The following is a 20,526-nucleotide window of genomic DNA, read 5'->3' on the forward strand; positions in this document are numbered from 1 at the left end:
TTACTGTCGAAAGTACCAATTGCAGTATAATGGTATGGGAATTTTATACATGAGCATCGCAGAACAGAGGAGCTCACTGCTAGAAGAGCAACAAAACCCACTACTATTAAGAGAGTGTCGTTGTGTCAGGATTGTTGGTGATATGCTTTGCTCACTCATCACTTCATCACATTACAATGTTAAGGGGTTCCCCTCCCCATCAGTTTATTTAGAATTTAACTAATTTCGTTAAAATTATGATTGGCAGTTTGTTTGAATCAGTGAGGTGGTATTTGGCTTCAAAGAATCAGGGCTGTCACCCAATTAAATAAATCTTTTTTAACTTTATGATATTGGTTGACTTACCTATGATTAATCAGTTAAATTTGCATATGTAAAAACAGTTGGGAAGTAGTCATATACCATACTAGATTCTTTTTCCTGTTCCACCTTTTTCATATTATCTTAGGAGAGTCACACTCTCTTTTCTGAGAGAGCACAGAGAATACCTGTTCTAGTGGCCATTTCCAGCTTACATATGTTTTAAACGCTGCTCAATTAATGGCAGTGTTAGAAACTGAGATATGAGAGCTAGGAGCTAAATGGCGCCTTAAACCTAGGTCTAGGTGTGCTTTTTTATAACAGGAATACAAAGCTGAAAATGAATGAATTGCAGCTAAAATATTACATTCATTTTTCACACGGTCTCAGAAACTGCTCGCGCACATGGAATTCCCTGTCGCAAAATGTGCCTAGAACAATGGGAGTTTCGAACACTGATTAATGGGTGGTAGTGGTAGATTTTCAGGCAGTTTTAACTGATTTGTCTACATGGGGGTAAGCCCCATTGGGAATGTGCATAGGATAGGGCATGTTGCAGCCCTCAAAATTATATTTTATGTAGCAAACCCAGTTGATTGCAAGAGCATTTCTAGCTCCGCAGCAACCTATTTTTCTGACTGCAAAAGATAAGACAAGAGAAGAGAAGCCTCTCTTCTAAAACATCAAAATACTTGATGCAGCATTCCTAATTTACTTCTGATCTAGGATGGGAGAACTAGGCTCAAAGGAATTGTGGTGGGCGGGTGGAAAATGCAATTTGCTTTCCTTACAGAAACCACTAGAGGGAGTAAGAGAGAGAAGGCAGTGAGCTGAATTTTTCATTCTGCCGCATGCCTCCCTCAGAACTGCTTTGTGCACAGCTATTTTCGATGCAGATATTTTTGTGCAGAAAAACGACATATACATGGCCATGCATGCATGCATTTGAAAAAGGCACAGTTATTGAACACTCATGTAGGTATAAAAGTACAAGTACTTTTAAAAATACAGCAAGGTGCTTTATGCATGGATATCTTTCACAACGATCAGTTTCCCCAAAATTGGCAGAGCTTCTTCTAAACTTTTATAACATGATTGCTTGTTGACAAATGCGAGATGGACTAGTGCTGGCTCCACCATGCTAGGATGGGAGTGAATGTTCTTTTCACAGAGTTCGTTCTTCTGCCGGACACATTTCACAAAGAGCACTTCAAGGAAATCTTCTTCAGATTCTTGTACTGTGGATTTCCTAGTAATTGTGGCATATTCAAAGAACTACTGTTAAGAGGAAGTTTCTGATCCTTTAAAAAATGCTGTATTTTTATAGTTCTTGTAGAAATCACGGGGGGGGGGGGGGCAAAAAGAAAGAAGGTGCGTAGCTCCCCCGGCTGGTCAAGTCCAGAGCTTTCTGTTCCATTGCATTTTGTTATAAGAAGGTTGTATAGATTTTGCACATTCGGCTGTGTTCTGTTTTGAAGTGCCCAAGAGTTCTACAGTAGTGCAGAGCACATGTTGACACAGGGAAACAAGCGCATGCTTTGTATGGAACACTAGGGTGTGTGTGTGTGTGCGGACATATGTGATCATGCATCTGTGCAGCCTGTGGAGGACAGGGGAAGAAAAGAGTAGGAGGAGGCTCATCAAATACAGTGGTACCTCAGGTTAAGTACTTAATTCGTTCTGGAGGTCCGTTCTTAACTTGAAACTGTTCTTAACCTGAATCACCACTTTAGCTAATGGGGCCTCCCGCTGCTGCCGCGAGCACGATTTCTGTTCTCATCCTGAAGCAAAGTTCTTAACCCGAGGTACTATTTCTGGGTTAGCGGAGTCTGTAACCTGAAGCATCTGTAACCTGAAGCGTATGAAACCCGAGGTACCACTGCATGCAACTTTAAAGGAAGGGCGAAACAAGTGCTATGATGTGGACTCGATGACAGCACAGGCTTCCCTGTGCCTGTCGCCAGTCAAGTGCACCTCCATTCTGAACCCTTTTCCCTGGGGAGGCTGCACCTGTCTTTTCAGGGAGATTACAGGTTGTGAGGGAAGCAAGCATACTGCCCTTAAAGAGCCTTTTCAGCGACAGAAAAAGTGGGTGGTGGGGTCAAGCGAGTTGGAGTATTGGTTGTGCTGTATATGCAGTGCAAGGAAAAGCAGGTGCAAGTGTCTTTTAAGGACAGAAAGGCCTCAGGAACTTGATGAGGAGCAATGAACACAGGCGCCTCTGCATCTCCCATCTGGACTTCCCAGTGCAAAAGGACCCAGAATGGAAGACGGGTGCAATTCTGCACAGGGTGCAATCCTGTCCCATTTGGCCACCTGAGGTGAAACGAGAATTACCACACCTGCCATGTCCCAGTTCTCGCCAAACTCTGCAGGAGCCTGAGCGCTCCTCCAACTGCTGCCACTCGCTTTGTTTCTCCGCCTGGGGTGGGGAAGACGAGCGGCAAACCTGCGCACCAGAATGCCCCCCCCCTCAGCGGCAGAAGTGGTGTGGCTCTGATACTGCCTCATTGATAAATGGTCGCATTCCAGTGGTGCCCTGTGGTACAGAGCTCTGTGTCGCCATGCCCAGCAGGCTTCCTTCATCAATTATTCTGAAAATTGAAGCAAACAAGGCCAGGGGAGGCATGTTGAGGCTTCTCAAAAGGTTGCCCCAATGAAGAGCTCCAGTTGCTATTTTGGTGTGTCCATGAACACAAAATTGGATGCCTGTTTCAAACTACTATGCACTTTCCATGAACCACTGTACAGCAACTTTCCCATTTATTACATCCCCAGCATATTAGGGTGCATGTTTTCATTGCTTATGGCAGCCAGTGCAAAACTCTGGACCATCTTTCACCCAGTAGGGTCCATCACTGCTCTTATACTCTGTCTTAGCTAGCCATGGAAATATGCCATGCTGGCAAGGATAGCATTCAATATAAGGTTGCTTCTTCTTCTTCTTTTTTTGCAAGAAGTTGATAGTGGCACAGTGACCCCCTAAGCACTCCTGTGACATGGTTGCTATTCCCATCCACTAAAACACTTGTGCATGGCTATCACACATGGGCTAGACACAGATCTGGATAAGGTTCATGACCTTTCTTTTATTTATGTTTCTCAGAAATGAGTGTGCATTGATGCAACATGACTTGAGCCCTTTGCAGTGAAAGAGTTATAGAAATATAAGGGTGCATATTATTTATTCACTATTGCATGAGAAAATTCATGTTGTAGTGATAAGTGGTTCAAAATAGCAAAGGGTGTAGCATGTGTTTCTGAAGTTTCATTCCAGGCCAGCAGAATTTCTACTGAAACTATGCTGAATATGTCCTGAATTATTTGGGACTCAAACTTCTTCTTCTTTTTAACTAAGTGATTATGTATGGTTCTAATACGCAAAGGCTGACGAGAAAACTGTTTGCCTAGACTTTGCCAGCTGATAAAGGGAATTTGTTTAGTGTTTAAAATTTAACCAGCTGCATTTCATCTCATGCTTTTCATGAACTCTTAACTGTACCTCAGCTGCTTCATTTTTAAAAATATATATATATATTTTTTTCTCCTTTCCTTTACAGCTTTTACACTTCCAGATCTTTCAGAGCAGTTTTCACCACCTGAAAAGGCGGCTCCTCTTCTTATCAAGTTAGTGGAAGCCATTGAAAGAAAAGGTATGCATATGGTGGCATGGGGCTAGAATATAACTTTGTTGTGTGCCTGGTCATTTGGAGCTTCACATTTTTGAATTGCAAATGGCAGGCCTAAATGTCAGGAGGCATATCAGGTCATGCGTAGTCTTGCACAATACTCATGTGCTTGCTTCCAGTGATGTTGGAATTATACCCAAGGTCCATAATAATAATAATAATAATAATAATACAGTCACGTGCTGCTTGAATTGTGGCTACTTGGTTTATTAAAGTAGTAATGAAGCTTGAACAGCTTGCCACCTCATAACTGGCTGTTGAGCTATATTGAAATGAATATGTATTACCTAAAGACAAATTTGGAAAAGCCCTAGAAATGTGAAATGTTTTCAAACAGGTAGCAAAAACTCTGTCCTTGAAGTGAGTAGTTGATCCACAGGTAGGGACTGCTTGGGAGCATTAAACCAGCTTTTCCCCAACCTGGTGCCCTCCAGGTGTTTTGGGCTACATTTCCCATATAACCCAACCAATGAACGGTCAGGGATAATGGGATTTGTAGTCCCAACAACATCTGGAGAGCATTAGGTTCGGAAAGGCTGCCTTACGGGGGCCCTGCTTCCCTCGGGTGTGAGAAGCCAAGGCACAGTGTTTGGGTTTACTTTGAATGGCGGGGAGTCCTGGAGAGTAATAATGTCTTTTGTATTCCCTGTTTGTAAACAAATATACCAACATCACACTTTGGAGGAAAAAAACTCATAAGGCAAAAAGCACGATTGCTAAGGCTGTGTCAGTTTCTTAGAAAAAAGAACAGCCGTCAGAGTGCTTCAGTGTTAGTAAACTTCAGTAGAAACTCTCACTTCTCTGTCTGTGTGTGTCAAAATTCAAACTTGCTACAAACCTTTCTTTGCCCTTCCCATTTGCTGAAGAATGTTGCCAGAGGAGAGAAATTTCCTCCCATCATGAAACATGAATTTTCCTTCTATATTTTGACTAGCATTTCTGTTACTGTACAGTTCCCATCCCAGCATGGATTTATTGTGTATGTGTGTTCCTTTCTCCATCTGACTTCTTCAACTGGTCAGCCTCACCTCCGCAGTGTTATTCCATAGGTTTAGAAGTTAAAACAGGATTGACTATTGGTGCAGGTTAAAAGGCAGATGGTTTGAAGGTTGTTTGTTTGCAATCTCTTAAGTGTAGTTCTTGCACTCATGACTGGTTTACTTTAAATGCAGCCATTGTTAAATGTCACCAACTTCAAACACTTCTTAATGAAAGGAAGGAGCACCTGTACTGAGAACGGCTGTTTCAAAATATACAGGCAATGAGTTTGGGAGGGTTTCTTAAAGGATCATGCCAAACTCTTATGCTATTGAAGCATCTTCCACCAACTAACTATTAAAGTTTTGTTTTGTTTTAAAGTCAGAACTGATCATACATCTTTCATTTCATGTTTAGTTTGGCCCTGATGCAAATTTCAAAGTCAAGAATTTGGATAAGGTATATTTTTGTAGTGTGGCTCAGCTAGTTGTTTGCAGACATGTCCTGCATGGGGTGCAATTAGATGTGAGAGACTAAGAATGTAATTACAGGAGCATGTGCAAACTCCTGCTATGCAGTGGCATTTGGGTGAAATACGATGTACAAAAAGCCACAGGATTTGTTTGAGGGTGCTTGTTTGTTTTAAAAACCCAATCTGCTCTGTTTTTAAGGTTTGGAATGTTCAACGCTGTACAGGTCACATGGATCAAGCAGTACTGGTGAATTGAGACAAATTACTGAGTGTGGTAGGTACAAATATTAATAGATTTCAGGGTAATTCACATGGGACAAATTAATTTAACATGTAAAACTTACACATGGCAGAGCAGTGTATTCCACTGGTATTCAGTTACAGTCTTAGCTTTCACTGACCCCGTGTCCCATTGACTTCGTAAATTCCTGGGATTAGGCCTACTTGGAAATATCTTGGTCGGTAATAGCTTTTAAGAAATATGATTGGCTGAGGATGCTGCTATAACCTAGGTTAGGTAAGGTAAGATTTATGCATGGCTTCCCCACTAAAAGAAGTCTCAGAGCAGTTTACGAAGAAAGTGAGAAATACAATGAAAAAATCATATAAACATTATTAAAAGAAATATAAGAACACAATATCATAGTGTTGGAAATTCTGAAATGCCCAGGAAAACACAAGGAATAGAACAATGGCAAGGTTGGTGCCAGTGGGCCTCCCTGGGGAGAGAATTCCCTAGGGACCGATCCAGTATATCCATCATTATAACTGCTTGAGCAAAACATGAGAAATAGAGCCTTGTGTAATCAGAATATTGATGAAAACATGCTGTAAAACTCCAGATACAACCAGTCTACAGTTGTTCAAATCTTCTGGGTCTGAGGAGGATTTCTCTTGGACCTGAAAACATATTTTTAAACTTTGCATCCATTTAATAATTTTGTTCTGCATGCACAGATCACACACACACACACACACACAGAGAGAGAGAGAGAGAGAGAGAGAGAGACAGACATACACACACATGCATATATGTGTATATGCATTTGAATATATATCTGAAATTTTAGAACTGTAAAGTAACTTTCAGCGCCAGCCAATAAAACATTTTCTTGTTTTCACTCTGGCCTTATCATTGGTTATAATGCTTTACTGTGCTACTGTTTACACAAAATATTAGTATGTAAAACATAGCTCAGTTAAAAATACCTTGAACTCTTAGAAGGCCTAAAACAATCTACTCATATTGCCCCATTAGTGAGAGGTATAGCAAAGCAACGAAGTCTCCTGGTGGACTTTGGACAGATCTCCTTGACTGGAGTATACTTTTGTATGTTATTTGTATGGTGTGGCAATGTATTTTCCTTATCATTCATGATTCCTTGAATGGTCTTACAAGTGACTAATGCAAAGACATTCAATATGTTTGTAAAGGTTCTTGTTTATTATATATTGCTTTTTTAAAAAAAATGATTCCTCACCAGTGTGCAGATTCGCCATGCTCTCTCTTAGCGGCCTGTTGCCATTACTTTCTGTAGACAAACTTGGCATTAGAGGGGGGCATGGGATGTGATTGCCAAACTTCTTACATTAGGAAGCGGAGCTTTTACAGTACGTTGTCTTTCTGCAATGTCTCTTACATGTGTTCTACATAAAATCGAACTTTTTAGATAGTTTTAAAGCTCCTTTTTAGATAGTTTTAAAAGATATGGAGCCCTAGGGGGAGGGGAGTAAGAACCGCACATCCAGGCAACAGAACATCCAGGCAACAGAACACCCAACTGCCATCACTAAGCAGCTCAGCCAATGCACAGTAGCTCCCTATCTGCCCTTGGATAGTATAATAAGACCTATAGCCCTGTAGGAAATTGGGGATATGCTACCCCAGAGCAATGACTTGCATGAAACCGGGTAGAAGCAGCCTCAATGATGTTGTGTCGCATGTTATTTTAAGTAAGCTGCCTTGGGCAGCCTTCTGGATCAAAATAAATAAATAAAAGCATATTTTGGGTGCCTTGTTTGCTACAAATGGTTCATTATAAACCAAATTGAGATGCAAGCATTGCTTTCTGTTTTGCATGATCAAGAAAACGGTAGGGGTGGGGGCAGGCAGACTGAACATGCTCCAGAGGCAAAGCATGACTGGGACCTGTCTCTCCCTCTCTCAGATTTTTCTGCAGTGGATTTTGATGCCCTCGATCTGCAGGTTTTATCAGATGCTTTGAAGAGGTACTTTGTGGACTTGCCAAATCCTGTCATTCCAGCATCTGTTTACAATGAAATGATTTCCATAGCACAAGGTATGAACGTAAGCTCTTTTTTTGCAAATGCAGAATTCATTAACAGTGGTCATTTTTGTTTCCTCCGAGGGTAGGTTACGGGAGGCTTAATATACCAAAAATCGGACCTTTAGACAAGACTTGCATACATTTTTTGAGCCCTGCAGAAACACACACACATTCCTTTTGGATCTGCTTTGTACACATAGCAAAGATCTGCCGCCCAGTCCTGTTTCCCTGGCACACGTATCTAGTTGAAAACATTTGTATGTTTGCATGTTATGCACTCACCTTTCATTTTCATGTTAACAAAATCTCATGGAATTTTCTTAAAAACCTAATGTACGAAGCGGTTCTTAGTGTTAAGAACTCATTGTGACTTGGCAAGTACAATATTTGTACAAACCCTGGTTAACAAATCAAGGATTTGTCTGTATGCAGAAAGAGCTAATTGTTAACCTTTTATCAGTACTTGCGAGGTAAATGTATTAGAGTAGACAAGATTCTGAAGTCCATTCGCAATTCTGGGATACAGTGCAATAAATATGCATAGATAAGGCCCATCTCTTTTAGTACTGAATTCAGGCAGTAGGACTCAACCTGTTCAGTGGCAGCCTTGATAGTTATTTGCAAATTCTAGGGACAGGATATTGCTGCTAGTGTAACCTTCAAAGTTACAACAGCACCTCCGATGCTTATCAGCTACATCTCAGAATTACCCAATCATGTATGATACTAAACAGAAGACAGACTTCTACCAGCACACCCTGAACATTTTGTGGCTTTTTACCAAATGATACTCCTGTTTCACTATGACTTTTGTATAGTTGATGCTTTTTTCTTTCCATGCTTACTAAAGTTCTCATCGTTCAAGAGAAGAAAGAATTCATGTCTTCCTGTAAAACTTGTTGTTGAATTACACGAACCTCATTAGAAAACGTTCATTTCTTTGCAGAAGTGCAAAACTCAGAGGAATATGCTCAAGTGCTGAAGAGGCTCATCAGATCTCCTAATATACCTCAACAGTATTGGCTCACACTCCAGTATCTACTCAAACATTTCTCCAGACTTTGTCAGAACTCTACCAAAAACCTTTTAAATGCAAGATCCCTAGCTGAAATTTTCAGCTTTCTGCTCTTCAGGACCCAGGCAGCAAGGTAAGGTGTATGCATTTATTTAACTTACTTATTTATAAGATTTCTTACCTCCCCACCAACCGTAAGGTACTAGGGTGAGTTAATAATGAGATAGTATTTAATAAAGTTTCACTCAAAGTATATATATTGAAATTAATGGCCCTAACTTAGTCAGGTTCATTAATTCCAGTGGCTCTACACTAAGTAAACCTTAGTTGAATACCAGCCATTTAATCGTGCAGTTAGAAAACCAATTACAGTTGCAAAAGCAAGTGAAATCATTTGTATGTGTGTCAAATATTATTCAGAATATTCAACTTGTTCAGCGCATGCTACCTTGTTTTAATATAAGACCAATATTTTTTTACAGCTCTGACAGTCCTGAACATCACATAAAAATCCTGGAAGTGTTAATTACAAGTGAATGGAATGAAAGACAACCTGCACCAGGTAAGGAAATCTGGATTTTGGAAGCATTTTGAAGTATATTTTGGAGAAGGCTGTACTTGTGGCATTTTCTTACCCTCTGCCTTTATTATTATGTTGAATTGGGAAGTCTGAGGCAAAATGGTTTTGCCTTCTCTGATGGTTAACTTCAGGTAGCAATGGGCACAGCTGAAAACCAAGTAGGCTACTCTGGCAAGCCACACTGTCCATAAGGCAGCTATGGGGGATCTAGGGCAGTGCACGGGAGCCCTTCTGGTATGCAATTGTACCTTCCTGCTTGCCTTGTTTTCTGATTAAGCACTGAGGGAAACTCCTGTGTAGAAATATCCAAAGATAAGATACACAGTCGTAGTATGAGCTGGGTTCAAATCTCACCTCTGCCACAAACTCCCTAGATAGATTTACACAATCTACTGTGCTGTCCCCACCCCTGTCTGTAAGCTAAGGATGGTAATCTGTCAACCAATTTTTCCTTGCTTAAAGCCATATGTCATCACAACGCAGAAGAGTATGGCTTACCATGGCTCCATGAATGTGCTGACTCCCAGTGAGGAGCTTCTACCCATTTTGCTCCTACCTGTGCCTTTTTGCCTCCTGCAAGAAAGGTTTGGCTTAGGGTTTTGTCCAAGCTCAGGGTCAAGGTTAACGTCACTCTCCTGAAACCATGACCTGTAACCATAGGGCAGACCTTGGCACTGCACTGACATAATGTTGGAAAGAACCTTTCGCTGGGGGATTTTGTATACTGTGGACATTGCAAGGTGTTTTTTGGTGACTGATGACCAATAAGCAAACTTTTGGCACATACTTTTCTTTAAAGCAGATTTAAGGTGTTGTCTGAAAAAACTGAGCGCAGTAGAGGCTGTCTCAGGAACGGAATGTGAAGTCAAACAGATGTGATTTGGGTGTATGAGCAGAATTTTAAAAAGCAATAGTCGGTTGAAAACGGATACCCAGAAACAAATGGGATGTATTGGTACTGGGTATGAAAACTGTGAACTGTAAGGGAGACACAGAGACCTAAATAGAGACTGTTATTTGTGGCGCAGCATCCCTTTTGCTTGTATTTATTTTTGATTCAGATTTGTCATGACCAATGGCTAGCACAGTAAAGTTATTTGGATTGGATTGGATTGGATTGGGTATGAAAACTGTTGCCTGCTTTAGAGAGCTGTTGTAGGGAATTGTGAAAAAAATGCATGTGAAATCTGACGGCAGCTTTGGTCATTGAATTGACTTGGTTGGTTGACCCTTTTTAAAAAACTGGATTATGAAAACTGCAGGCACTCAGTTCTATCTTGGAATAGACACCAAGTGTCAAAGGATTCTTCCAAGATGGCACCTATTGAATCGTATCCATGCTTACTCCCCCTGCTCAAACCTTGTTGTTGTTGTTGCTTTGTGAGGAGAGGGGAGCATCATGGCTTCAGGGGAAGAAAAGGAAGGAAGAGCCTCATTTCAGGAAAGGAAATTCACCTGCACTGTGCTGTATTTCACCCTATGTTTTTATTAAGGAATATTTTAAGTACATTATCAATTGACATCACTGTAAGCTGTGCATTTATAGATTTCAGTATAATCCTTTATCACAACTCACCTGTGCTTAGGGAAAATTACTGAGTCTAAGTGATTTGGCTTTAAAAACATAATTTTAACTCTATGCCCCCGCTCTTGGCATCCCTTACTGTCACTTTAAGCCAGTCTACATTCTGATGTTTGTCCAGCAGAGGGCTCCCCTTCTAAGCTAATAATAAGCAAGGCTCACATAATTTTAAACGAATAAAATACCTTGCTGAATTGTGAGTCCCATACTTTGTCAGTGCTTCTTATTTTGTATGTTGTTTTTTTTTTGGGGGGGGGATACAGACACCAGTGATTTCCTTAGTGTAAACTAAGTAACACAGACAAATATTGCGGTTGGATGTTGGGTTTGTATTCAGCCTCTGCTTTTAGATGCTTTGTGAATCCACTCTTTCAAGCACCATCAAACAAGTAACCAAATTGTGCAAGATGTGGTAAAATTCTGGTTTTTATGGAAGAGAAGAAATCAAATTGCAGGCACAATGCACAATCCTGCCCCTCTCTTCTGCTTTTTGCATGCAGCCTTGCACACGCATGAACACATTAGCTCGACACACTGAGTTCTGTGTTTTTGGTGCCATCTATAGGGGAAGAACTAAATCAAGCCCAAATTAAATATCAGATACTCCTATAAGTTTATAGAAATGCATGGGGGGGGCAGTGAATACCATTCCTGTATTCTAAGTCAGAGTAGATGGGAATGGACTTTTCTATAATCGTTGAAACAATATCATAAAATGGAGTCAACAGGTTTCTGTAATTAATAGCAGTTTCTGTAATTAAACGTGAACAGTTTAAGCAGATTGCCGTTATAGTACTCAAATTACATTAAAGTGGAAAACATAAATGTGTGTCTCTCCCCCCCCCCCCCAATTAATTTTCTGTTCCCCATTAAATGAACCAGAAGCTTATTTCCTTTGTGGTTGTATAACATTTTTATTTTTGTAGTCAAAGGCAAGGAGATGTGAAGCTCATAAGGAAGTAAAATCTCCCAAAATATGTTTCTGCCCAAATTCAGGACTTTTAATGCAGTTTGATCCCAGACCAACAAAGATTGAGAATACCAGTTGGTACCCAAGATGCCCAAAGTTGCCAAAGTATACGTATAAGTTATTATGGTCAATTGACTAATAAATCCTGATTTGATTGATTGATATAAGCAGGCACTGCAAGCAAACAGAGGGGCTGAGTTTCAAGTTTAAACTCATGTAACTTGAAAGCTCTGCGACTGTCGATGTACCCAGGTTGAAGGTAGCGGGCATTCAGGGAGGGACTGGGGACTTCAAGTTGATATTAATTTGACTCAGCAGTGTGGGGCTTCATTTTATGGGTCTTCAAACACCACCTGTCGTTGTGGTCCGGTGAAAGTGTGTGGAAGGTGATGCAGTGAATGCTAACAAGCTTCTTCTGCGCTTGTGGGCTCTCAGAGACGCAGAACTTTACAAGGAAGGCTTTCGTTCTGTTTCTCTCCCCCCTGCCCCCCCCCCCCCGAGCTCAGCCACTTCCTGTGTTTTGCTGCTCATAATGCTTTTCTTGACAGTCATGTACTTCACTTCTGCATGCAGCAGCCAGCTACAGAGACTATTTTAAGGCCACTTACAATGGTCTTCTCATTTACTTGGCTAAAATGAGACTGGGTTAGTCTTGCATTGGCCACTTGTTAGCCGATGACAACTCTGACTTTGACTCTGCCTACCCTCCCCCCCCCACCCGCCTGAAATCTCTTGCTCAGCAAATATTTGAACCTGCCCAAGTTAATCATGAAACCGAGATCTTTATCTCAGAGAGACGTGCAAGCTACAGAGGACTTTTTTTTTAACTACTAAAATCAGTGATGAAATAGAGGTGAGCAGATAGTCTGAGAAAGCCACAAGAAGTCAATTCTTTCTAAAGCATAAGAGGACTTGGAGGTTTTTTTATTTATTATTATTATTTTGCACGTTGCTGCTTTTTCTTCTGGAATTAAGGAGCTAGAAGACACTTTTGGAGACACTTGATTCTTGTTGCCTTCGGTTCCAAGGATAGTTTATTTTCTTGATATATATTGGTACATGTAAATTCTGTGGAGCTGGGCAGAGGCCATCTGCAATCTGGCATTTTCAGGTTGTTAAATGCAAGGGTGACCAAGTGCCATGCACAGTATACAAAGTAAGTGACTCACTCTCATTCTCTCTCTCTCTCTCTCTCTGTATATATATACAATCTTTAAATGAAATGCATGTGATCGTATATATTATGTGTGTGTATGCGTATATATAAATGCATGCATATATGCATTGTATATGCATACTTTTACTATATATGATCATTAGACTAATCAGCAAGCTTTGATAGTTAAAATGTGATTTGAGTGAAACTTGACACCTGTTCAGTTATCTGCTGGAACAGTGGAAAATCACCTGTCTGTCAGTGTCTTGCCTGTTCTGGTTTTCCACATCGTGTCACAGCAAGCTAGACTAGTTTGGGTCAAGCAGTAACCTGATCATATAAGTGTGGCTGTTACAGAGTTTAGCCAGTAGTAAAACTTTTGGTGAGGGAGTGTACTTACTCTTCCCAGTTTTGCTGTTAAAAGCGATTTGAGGGGGGGAAACAAATAAAAAATGACAGCGACTGCCTCGTTGGGCTACGGGAGCTAGCTATGTGTGCTCTTTCGTCTTTCAGAACCTAATTTAAGAAATGTACCTTGGCAACAGAGCTGTTTGGATAGCAGGTGGGCTAAACCCTCAAGTTCAATGTTTGGACTTGTGTCTGGGACTGTCTGAAGTGTCCTGTTACATGAGGCAAATGGAAGGAATCTCTGGAGCATGTCCACCTAAAGGGTTGTAGAGGAGGGGGAGGCTACTGTGGGATGGGTTTAAGCATGGCTGTTGCAGGGCAACGAGTGTGTGCATGTTTTTGCTGCTGTTGGTGCTGCAACCATGTCCTTACATGCTAGTACTTGTCTTGAAGGATAAAAATGGTCAAGAGTTCATTTGTATGTGCAGTGCTTAGAAGATGTGAGTTGGCTTTCATTCGTGGTGTTCTGCAATGCACATCACCTAGAGTTCCGGTATAATAATTGGTAAGGCAACAGTAGTACTAATGAGTTAAATATTTTCCACGTCTGGCTTTCTGTGATGATAAATGTGTAAAATATTGGAATCTCTGCTTGGTGACATCTTTAAGGATTTTTTTTCTTCTGATGCTGAGTAAGAAATCACCTTTTAAAGAAGTAATAGGTCGCTTTAGCTGTGAGAGAGCCTGGAGGAAGAGACCTGAGAAAATATCCAGTCTAAAGCAGAGAAGGCTGACCAAGAATTTTTGCTCTTCAGGAATTGCCAAAATCGCAAATGCCCTGATGACAGCAGGTCAAAAGAAGCAGTATGAACTGCTTCTGAAATATTCTGAAATATTCTGTTGTATCTGTTGTATTTTGCTAAGCATTTAATGATGGGGGGCTTGATTTAATTAACAGGAAGTTGTTTGGTTTTACTCAAAACAGCAAAGATAGATTTTGAGTTTCTACATTTTGTGAAGAATTAGACAATTGCATTTGCCAGCTTTCCTGAAAAAGGGCATTTCTTGAAGGTGACATGTTATTAGTACAGGACCTTGTGTTTTAAAGAAGCAGTTGGTACCCAGACTTGTGCAAAATGGGCACTTGATAATATATCTGGAGCCTCCGAACTTTCCTCTTGTCAGGCTTTTATTTAAAACACACACCCATAGTAGAGTCAAAATGTGCATGGAAGGATTGCAGTCAGTCGTAAACCCTGCTAGAGAACAGAAAGCTGGGACAGAGATGTGATCTCTCTGTGCACCAAGAAATCTACTGTATTGAAGGAAAACGCTTCCTGCTGCTGCTATCAGCCTTTTGTCAACCTGCCAGCAGTGGAATGTACCAAGCAGCAGACAGGAAAGATTAAAGGGGGGTGGGGGTGGAATCAGTGTAAACTGAGAACATGTTCAGTCGTCTTTATAAATACAATCAGGTACCGATCACAATTCTATGAAGTGTCTATTCTTTCTGAAATGACAATTGTTATAAGATTAACAAGGAATAAGAGTTGGGGGGGGGGAATGAAACAGGAGTGGTCCAGTGACATTATTTTTGACATGATTGGCTGGGGATTATGATGTAATAGGTTACAGTGCAGCCCCTTATAGGTTTTAAAATGAATTCCAAGACACCATTACAAAGAGATCCCGACTGTTTCCTTCTAAGTGAGCTTACTCGCTGAAACTCGTACAAATGTACAACACTGTCTGGAACATGGAAGAACTGGACATAGACTATCCTAGGACAGATATAAATTGTGGCACGGATTTGATGTTTTACATAGAAATGGACCCGCCAGGTAACATTGCAGCATTATTGTCGGAGGCTGGCATATTCTGGATGCCACAAAAGCTGCTCTCAGAGCAGAACTGGGATTTGGGGGTTAACTTGCTGCTGTTAAGTTGCTGAATTAAATTATCTTTAGTGCATGGGGGGAAAAGAAGACAGCAAGGGTTATTGTTCGGAATTCTCTTTGGCTTGCTTAATGAAACTGTAATTGTCATGTGATTTCTGTTTTTAGTTTTTTCCTCTCACCTGTAGGTCTGTTTGTTATACTGTACAGTAAAAATAGCCCTGCTTTGTGTGTCTTGATGTCAGGCAGAAAATGCTGTAAAAAGCTGCTTTTTTCTCAAAACAATGACGGTGTTTTAAATTATTGGGCACTGTTATTAAATGTTAGGTGCCACCATTTCTACTTTCATTTAGCACAGGATAGGAAGATCAATGGGCTGCATCAAACCTTTGAAAATACAGCATTCATTTTGATGTGCATCTTTATCACATGCATTGTTGTAGATAAATGAGATTGGAGTTTCCGTTAAAGTAAATAACTTGATTTAATTTTTATTTAGTCCCGATTCCCCACCCCTACCCCCATTTTTAGCTAGTAAGCCAGAAATCCTGCAGTATCTTCTCTGGCACCCACTGGTGTCTGCATGCAGGTTTGACATTGAGAAACAGGACTGTGGGTTTTTGAAAAATCAGTATTGCCGTTTGGAGCAGTTTTATCCTATAGAATGCTAAGATTAGAACCAGGGATATTGGGGTCACAGATGGACTCCTTAAAGTGTATTTTGGCAAGATCAGAGGATCAGAGAAACCCAATTCTTTCCCTATAGCAGTGCTGTGTAATTTTCCAGTTGTTATTAGCCACAGCGGTGTTGAATCTAGAAAGCAACATAATTCCTCTTGGATGATTAAATCAGTATGTGTCTGTAAGCGTAGCATAATTTTAATACATCAAATGATAGAAAGATGTGAATACCAGGGATGGGAAATGAGGTGCAAAACTTCAGTTTATATCTTTCCAAGTCCAAATTGCAATTTGTGCTACGATGGGAGTGGGGGGAGGAGCTCTCCTTGGCTGAGAGCACAGGACTTTTAGGTAACCAAGGCTGCAATCATATGCACACTTATCTAGAGGAAACCATGTTGAATGCAGTGGGGCTTACATTTAAGCAGATGCATAGGATTGTGTTGAAATTATAAATGCTTACTAAAGGAATTAAGCTTGTTTCCTAGCAGGAGAGGGAGAAGTTTCAAAAGCAGTGCTGATTAAAAACAAATAAATGAAATCAAAGCTGAAATAATTTTCTTCTTCTCAATGGATTTAAGTTGGTTGTCATTTTAGAACGTAACCTACCTGTACACAGCAGGCAGTATAAATATATATGTATTATTGTTTTCATTTGCAGCACTGCCTCCCAAACCTCCAAAGCCTAATACTGTAGCAAATAACGGTATGAACAACAACATGTCTCTGCAAGATGCTGAATGGTACTGGGGAGATATCTCAAGGTAAGGACACCTTTTATCTTGCTAATTATATATGCACATTTTTAGCACGTTCTCTATTTGATAGGAAATGTTTAAAACATTGAAGCACAGGTTTCGGTTGCAGTGCTTTTAAAGAGTTAAAAAGTATATATTTGCAAACCAGAAGTACAAAACATGCCAGAGCTATATTCTGTTAAACATTTCTCTGTTGGTTACTTACAACAGGAAACAACTGTTTTGCAAACGTATCAAGAGCACCAACGTTTGTTTTTACATCTAAAACTCTTTGAAATTCATACCAAAGAATAAGAATACAATTGCTTGCAGTTCACATTTTCGTACATACAGGAGAGTACATACAAGTAGTCTATTACTGAGTTCTCTTGCTATAAACTTATTGGAACAAGTGGGAAGTCATTCTTGGAATAACAGAACTTGGCAGGTTTTCATATGAAAACTTAATCATACTTTGACTGTGCTGAATAAAAAAGAAAAAGGGAGAAAATACGTTAGTAGTGAAAGGCTAGTATTTTTAGAAGCTAAACCAGATGTTGCTTTGGTCCCATCACAGGGAAGAAGTGAATGAGAAGCTTCGTGATACAGCTGATGGCACCTTCTTGGTACGAGATGCCTCCACCAAAATGCATGGGGACTATACGCTTACACTAAGGTAAATATCGTTGCATCATCATATTATTTACTGAAGTGCATTTTACATGGCTGGATTTAAGAAACATTTTCCCCATTAAATTTTATTTACAGGAAGGGAGGAAATAATAAATTAATCAAAATATTTCACCGAGATGGGAAATACGGCTTTTCGGATCCATTAACATTCAATTCCGTTGTTGAGCTAATAAACCACTACCGGAACGAGTCTTTAGCCCAGTATAATCCAAAGCTGGATGTTAAATTGCTTTACCCGGTATCCAAGTATCAACAGGTAAAAAAAAAAAAAAGATTTTCATCTCCTCTTTTGCTTAAGTACAAAAATATTGTAAGATTGTCTTCTAACAAAATGAACGTATGTGTATCTGTGAAGGATAGGAATTGGGGTGGGGATGGGGGCATGGTTACTGTTTAACGTAACATTTAAGTGCTCACTGACCCTAACCCATGTTAACCTCATCAGATTCAAGAGTAGGTTTTTGCCTACAGGGAAAAGCTCATGCCCACTCAATCTGTTAGTCTAAGTTGCCATGGGGTGTTTTGCTAGTACAGACTAACACAGCTCCTCTTCTGGAATGTGCACTGTTATCTAAAGAACTGTCTCATTTATAAGTGGATCTGCAAGTCTTGGGTGTGCATCTGGATGCAGTGGTAGGCTGGAAATGACCAAGACTGAGACTGGATCCTGGAAAGATAGAGACCCTGTAGGTGGGCATTCCCGGGTCTGGGAAAATGGCCATTGGCCTGTTCTGAATGGGGTCACATACCCTTTGAAGGAGCGGGTTCATGGTCTGGGGCTACACATTGATACAACCTTGTCATTAGATGCTCAGATGGTATCAGTGGCTACACGTGGCCTCTACCAGCTGTGAATGTTACTGGGCAGGTACAATCTGGCCACAGCAGTCCATGTACTAGTAACCTCAATGAGTGCTGCAATGCACTAGATGTGGGTTGCTCTTGAGTTTGGTCCAGAAGTTCTAATAATGGTGCAGAATACTGCTGTTGCTACAGTGTTGGCATCTGCTGTTGTTTTTGTATATATTTTTACTTATTTTTTGTTTTCTGTGCACAGCTTATGGTATTTTTGTAATGTGAGTAGTTTATAAATCTATTAAAACAAAAAGTTGCTGATCTGAATAGTGGTGCACATTTCAGGAGCTCCGTAAGTGGCATAAGCAAAAGAAACACCTTGGACTAATAGGCTAATCACGACACGAGCTTTTTCTTGTAAGCAAGAAGAACGAGCCGTTGCATTTAATAAACACATAAGCTCATTCCACAATAAAATGTATGGGGTATACATCTGTTTTCGGTGGCAGCATTGTAAGCAATGCATTCTGTCATGTGCAGAATCCATGGACATTCATTCAGTCAAAAATTATTGGCTGATTACTGGTGATGAGGGGGGCTGCTGCATTATACATGCCTGTCTCTAGACCCAACCCATTGCATTGTGCGAAACATTAATATGTAAGAAGCCTGGTCTTCATTGGACATGTATCTCCATGTGCTTGTCTTTCCAGGATCAAGTGGTTAAAGAGGATAGCATTGAAGCAGTTGGGAAGAAATTGCATGAATATAATATCCAATTCCAAGAGAAGAACAGAGAGTATGACAGACTCTATGAGGACTACACAAGAACATCTCAGGTGAGTAGTGTGGAATGTCTACCATGAACTCAGTCTATAAAGCACTCTGCCACAGTGGGGCCTCTTCATTTCAGTAGGAATTATAACAGGAGCTACGATGACCTTTGAGTGCATGTTTTGAAAGGACAAAAAGTGTACGGTTTGAATAGGGGAGCAGCTTGCCGCTGTTTCACTCCTCATTTGCTGGGCCAGTGTCCTGCTTGTCTGGTCACATCCAGGGGCACTAGCACAGTAGTAATTAATAAATTTTACAGTAAAGATTATATGCTGTTTGAGTAAGACAGCTGGGCCTAGCAGGAAAGTTGACATTATCTATACAGACTAGATTTTACTAGTGTGAGTAAACCGCTCTGTTGATACTTCTTAAAGATTTGGATATGCCTTTCTAAAAAATATTATTTCTGGGTTATAGTAACACTATAGTTTTGTGTTTTATGTCTGCACACACAACTCACTTGTAATTTTACTATACCTGGTTTCGGACTAATGCTTATATTCGTGGTAATAATGACTTCCCCAGCAAGAAATATGTTTTAAATAATGATACTCTATTTCTTATCAGAATAACATAGTTGCACAGGTATATGAACACTGTACTGTTAGTACTCTTGAAGGACTTCAAATTAGCCACTGGAGTCAGGAACAGTATCTAGACTGGACTTAATGCTTTATGGTACTGTCACTAGTAAACCATTGGTTTTAGCGTTTATTATAGCCAAAATAAAACTGGGAAAGCTAACCAATTGCTCAGACGAACTCAATATTAGAGTAAAGTGTTCCTACAATTGAAAATAGTGATGATGCTGAAGTATATATTGGGCTGGATCCAGCCTGGAAGTTGAACTAAGTTCCTATTGAAATCAGCAGACCTACAGTTAGGAACAAAACACGACTTAGTACACATCCAGCCCATAGTATATAGATATATAAACGTCTTTATTACCTTTGCTGTAAACCTACAAGAATGCAGTAAACAAATGATGGGATTGATAGAACTACTTTAGATGTGCCCTGCAGAAGTTTTGACCTTTTCTCTTTGAACACCTGGTTTTGAATGTCCCTGCAGTTTAGTTTGCCATGTGGTGGTGGTAGTGGGTTGAGGGGCAGGGCTGCTGTTCAAAAAACACACACCAGCCTATAGCATCCTTGGGCACATAGAACTAGTTGCTTGGCTCCTTGGAGCTCAGCCAAGGCAGGGTGGTAGCTCATTGGTGGAGCACATACATCCTTTGCCTGCAGCAGGTCCTAGGTTCACTGGCTAGCATCCTCAGGTAAGGCTGGAAAAGACTCCTCTATGAAACTGTGGAGATCCACTGCCAGTTAGAGCAGACAGTACACAGCTTGCTGGACCACTGGTCTGATTTCAATACACGGCAACTTCCTGCGTTCTCCAAGTTGCTTTTTCAGGCATCAGAAAGAAAGACATGCAGGCAGCCACCCTTGCTACTTTACTGGCATTAAAAAAAAAATACCCTATCACAAATGTGCTTCAGGTATAGAGCATCCAG

The 20,526-nt window shown here is 40.5% G+C and overlaps 1 protein-coding gene and 1 long non-coding RNA gene across 5 annotated transcripts in view; one reads left to right on the forward strand and one right to left on the reverse strand.

The window, feature by feature from the left end:
- Nucleotides 1-20,526, forward strand: part of PIK3R1 (phosphoinositide-3-kinase regulatory subunit 1) — a 62,442-nt gene that overhangs the window by 33,858 nt on the left and 8,058 nt on the right. For 2 of the 4 annotated variants that reach the window (XM_080973799.1, XM_080973800.1), the window contains 9 exons: nt 3,861-3,953; nt 5,639-5,713; nt 7,608-7,739; nt 8,674-8,875; nt 9,225-9,304; nt 16,616-16,718; nt 17,269-17,367; nt 17,460-17,640; nt 18,893-19,018. In XM_080973799.1, coding sequence (XP_080829925.1) covers nt 3,861-3,953; nt 5,639-5,713; nt 7,608-7,739; nt 8,674-8,875; nt 9,225-9,304; nt 16,616-16,718; nt 17,269-17,367; nt 17,460-17,640; nt 18,893-19,018 — 1,091 coding nt within the window. Of the gene's footprint in view, nt 1-3,860; nt 3,954-5,638; nt 5,714-7,607; nt 7,740-8,673; nt 8,876-9,224; nt 9,305-12,882; nt 13,031-14,998; nt 15,220-16,615; nt 16,719-17,268; nt 17,368-17,459; nt 17,641-18,892; nt 19,019-20,526 lie in introns of those variants that run through there. The other 2 variants (XM_080973802.1, XM_080973801.1) reach the window with 2 other exon arrangements.
- Nucleotides 6,037-7,601, reverse strand: LOC308458935. The gene is made up of 2 exons (XR_013977783.1): nt 6,921-7,601; nt 6,037-6,339 (listed from the first exon to the last, which is right to left on the reverse strand). It is a non-coding gene; the product is annotated as an uncharacterized lncRNA (long non-coding RNA).

The sequence above is a fragment of the Podarcis pityusensis genome (assembly GCF_964106645.2).
Source record: "Podarcis pityusensis genome assembly, chromosome: 11".
In the NCBI taxonomy this organism is placed as follows: Eukaryota; Metazoa; Chordata; class Lepidosauria; order Squamata; family Lacertidae; genus Podarcis; species Podarcis pityusensis.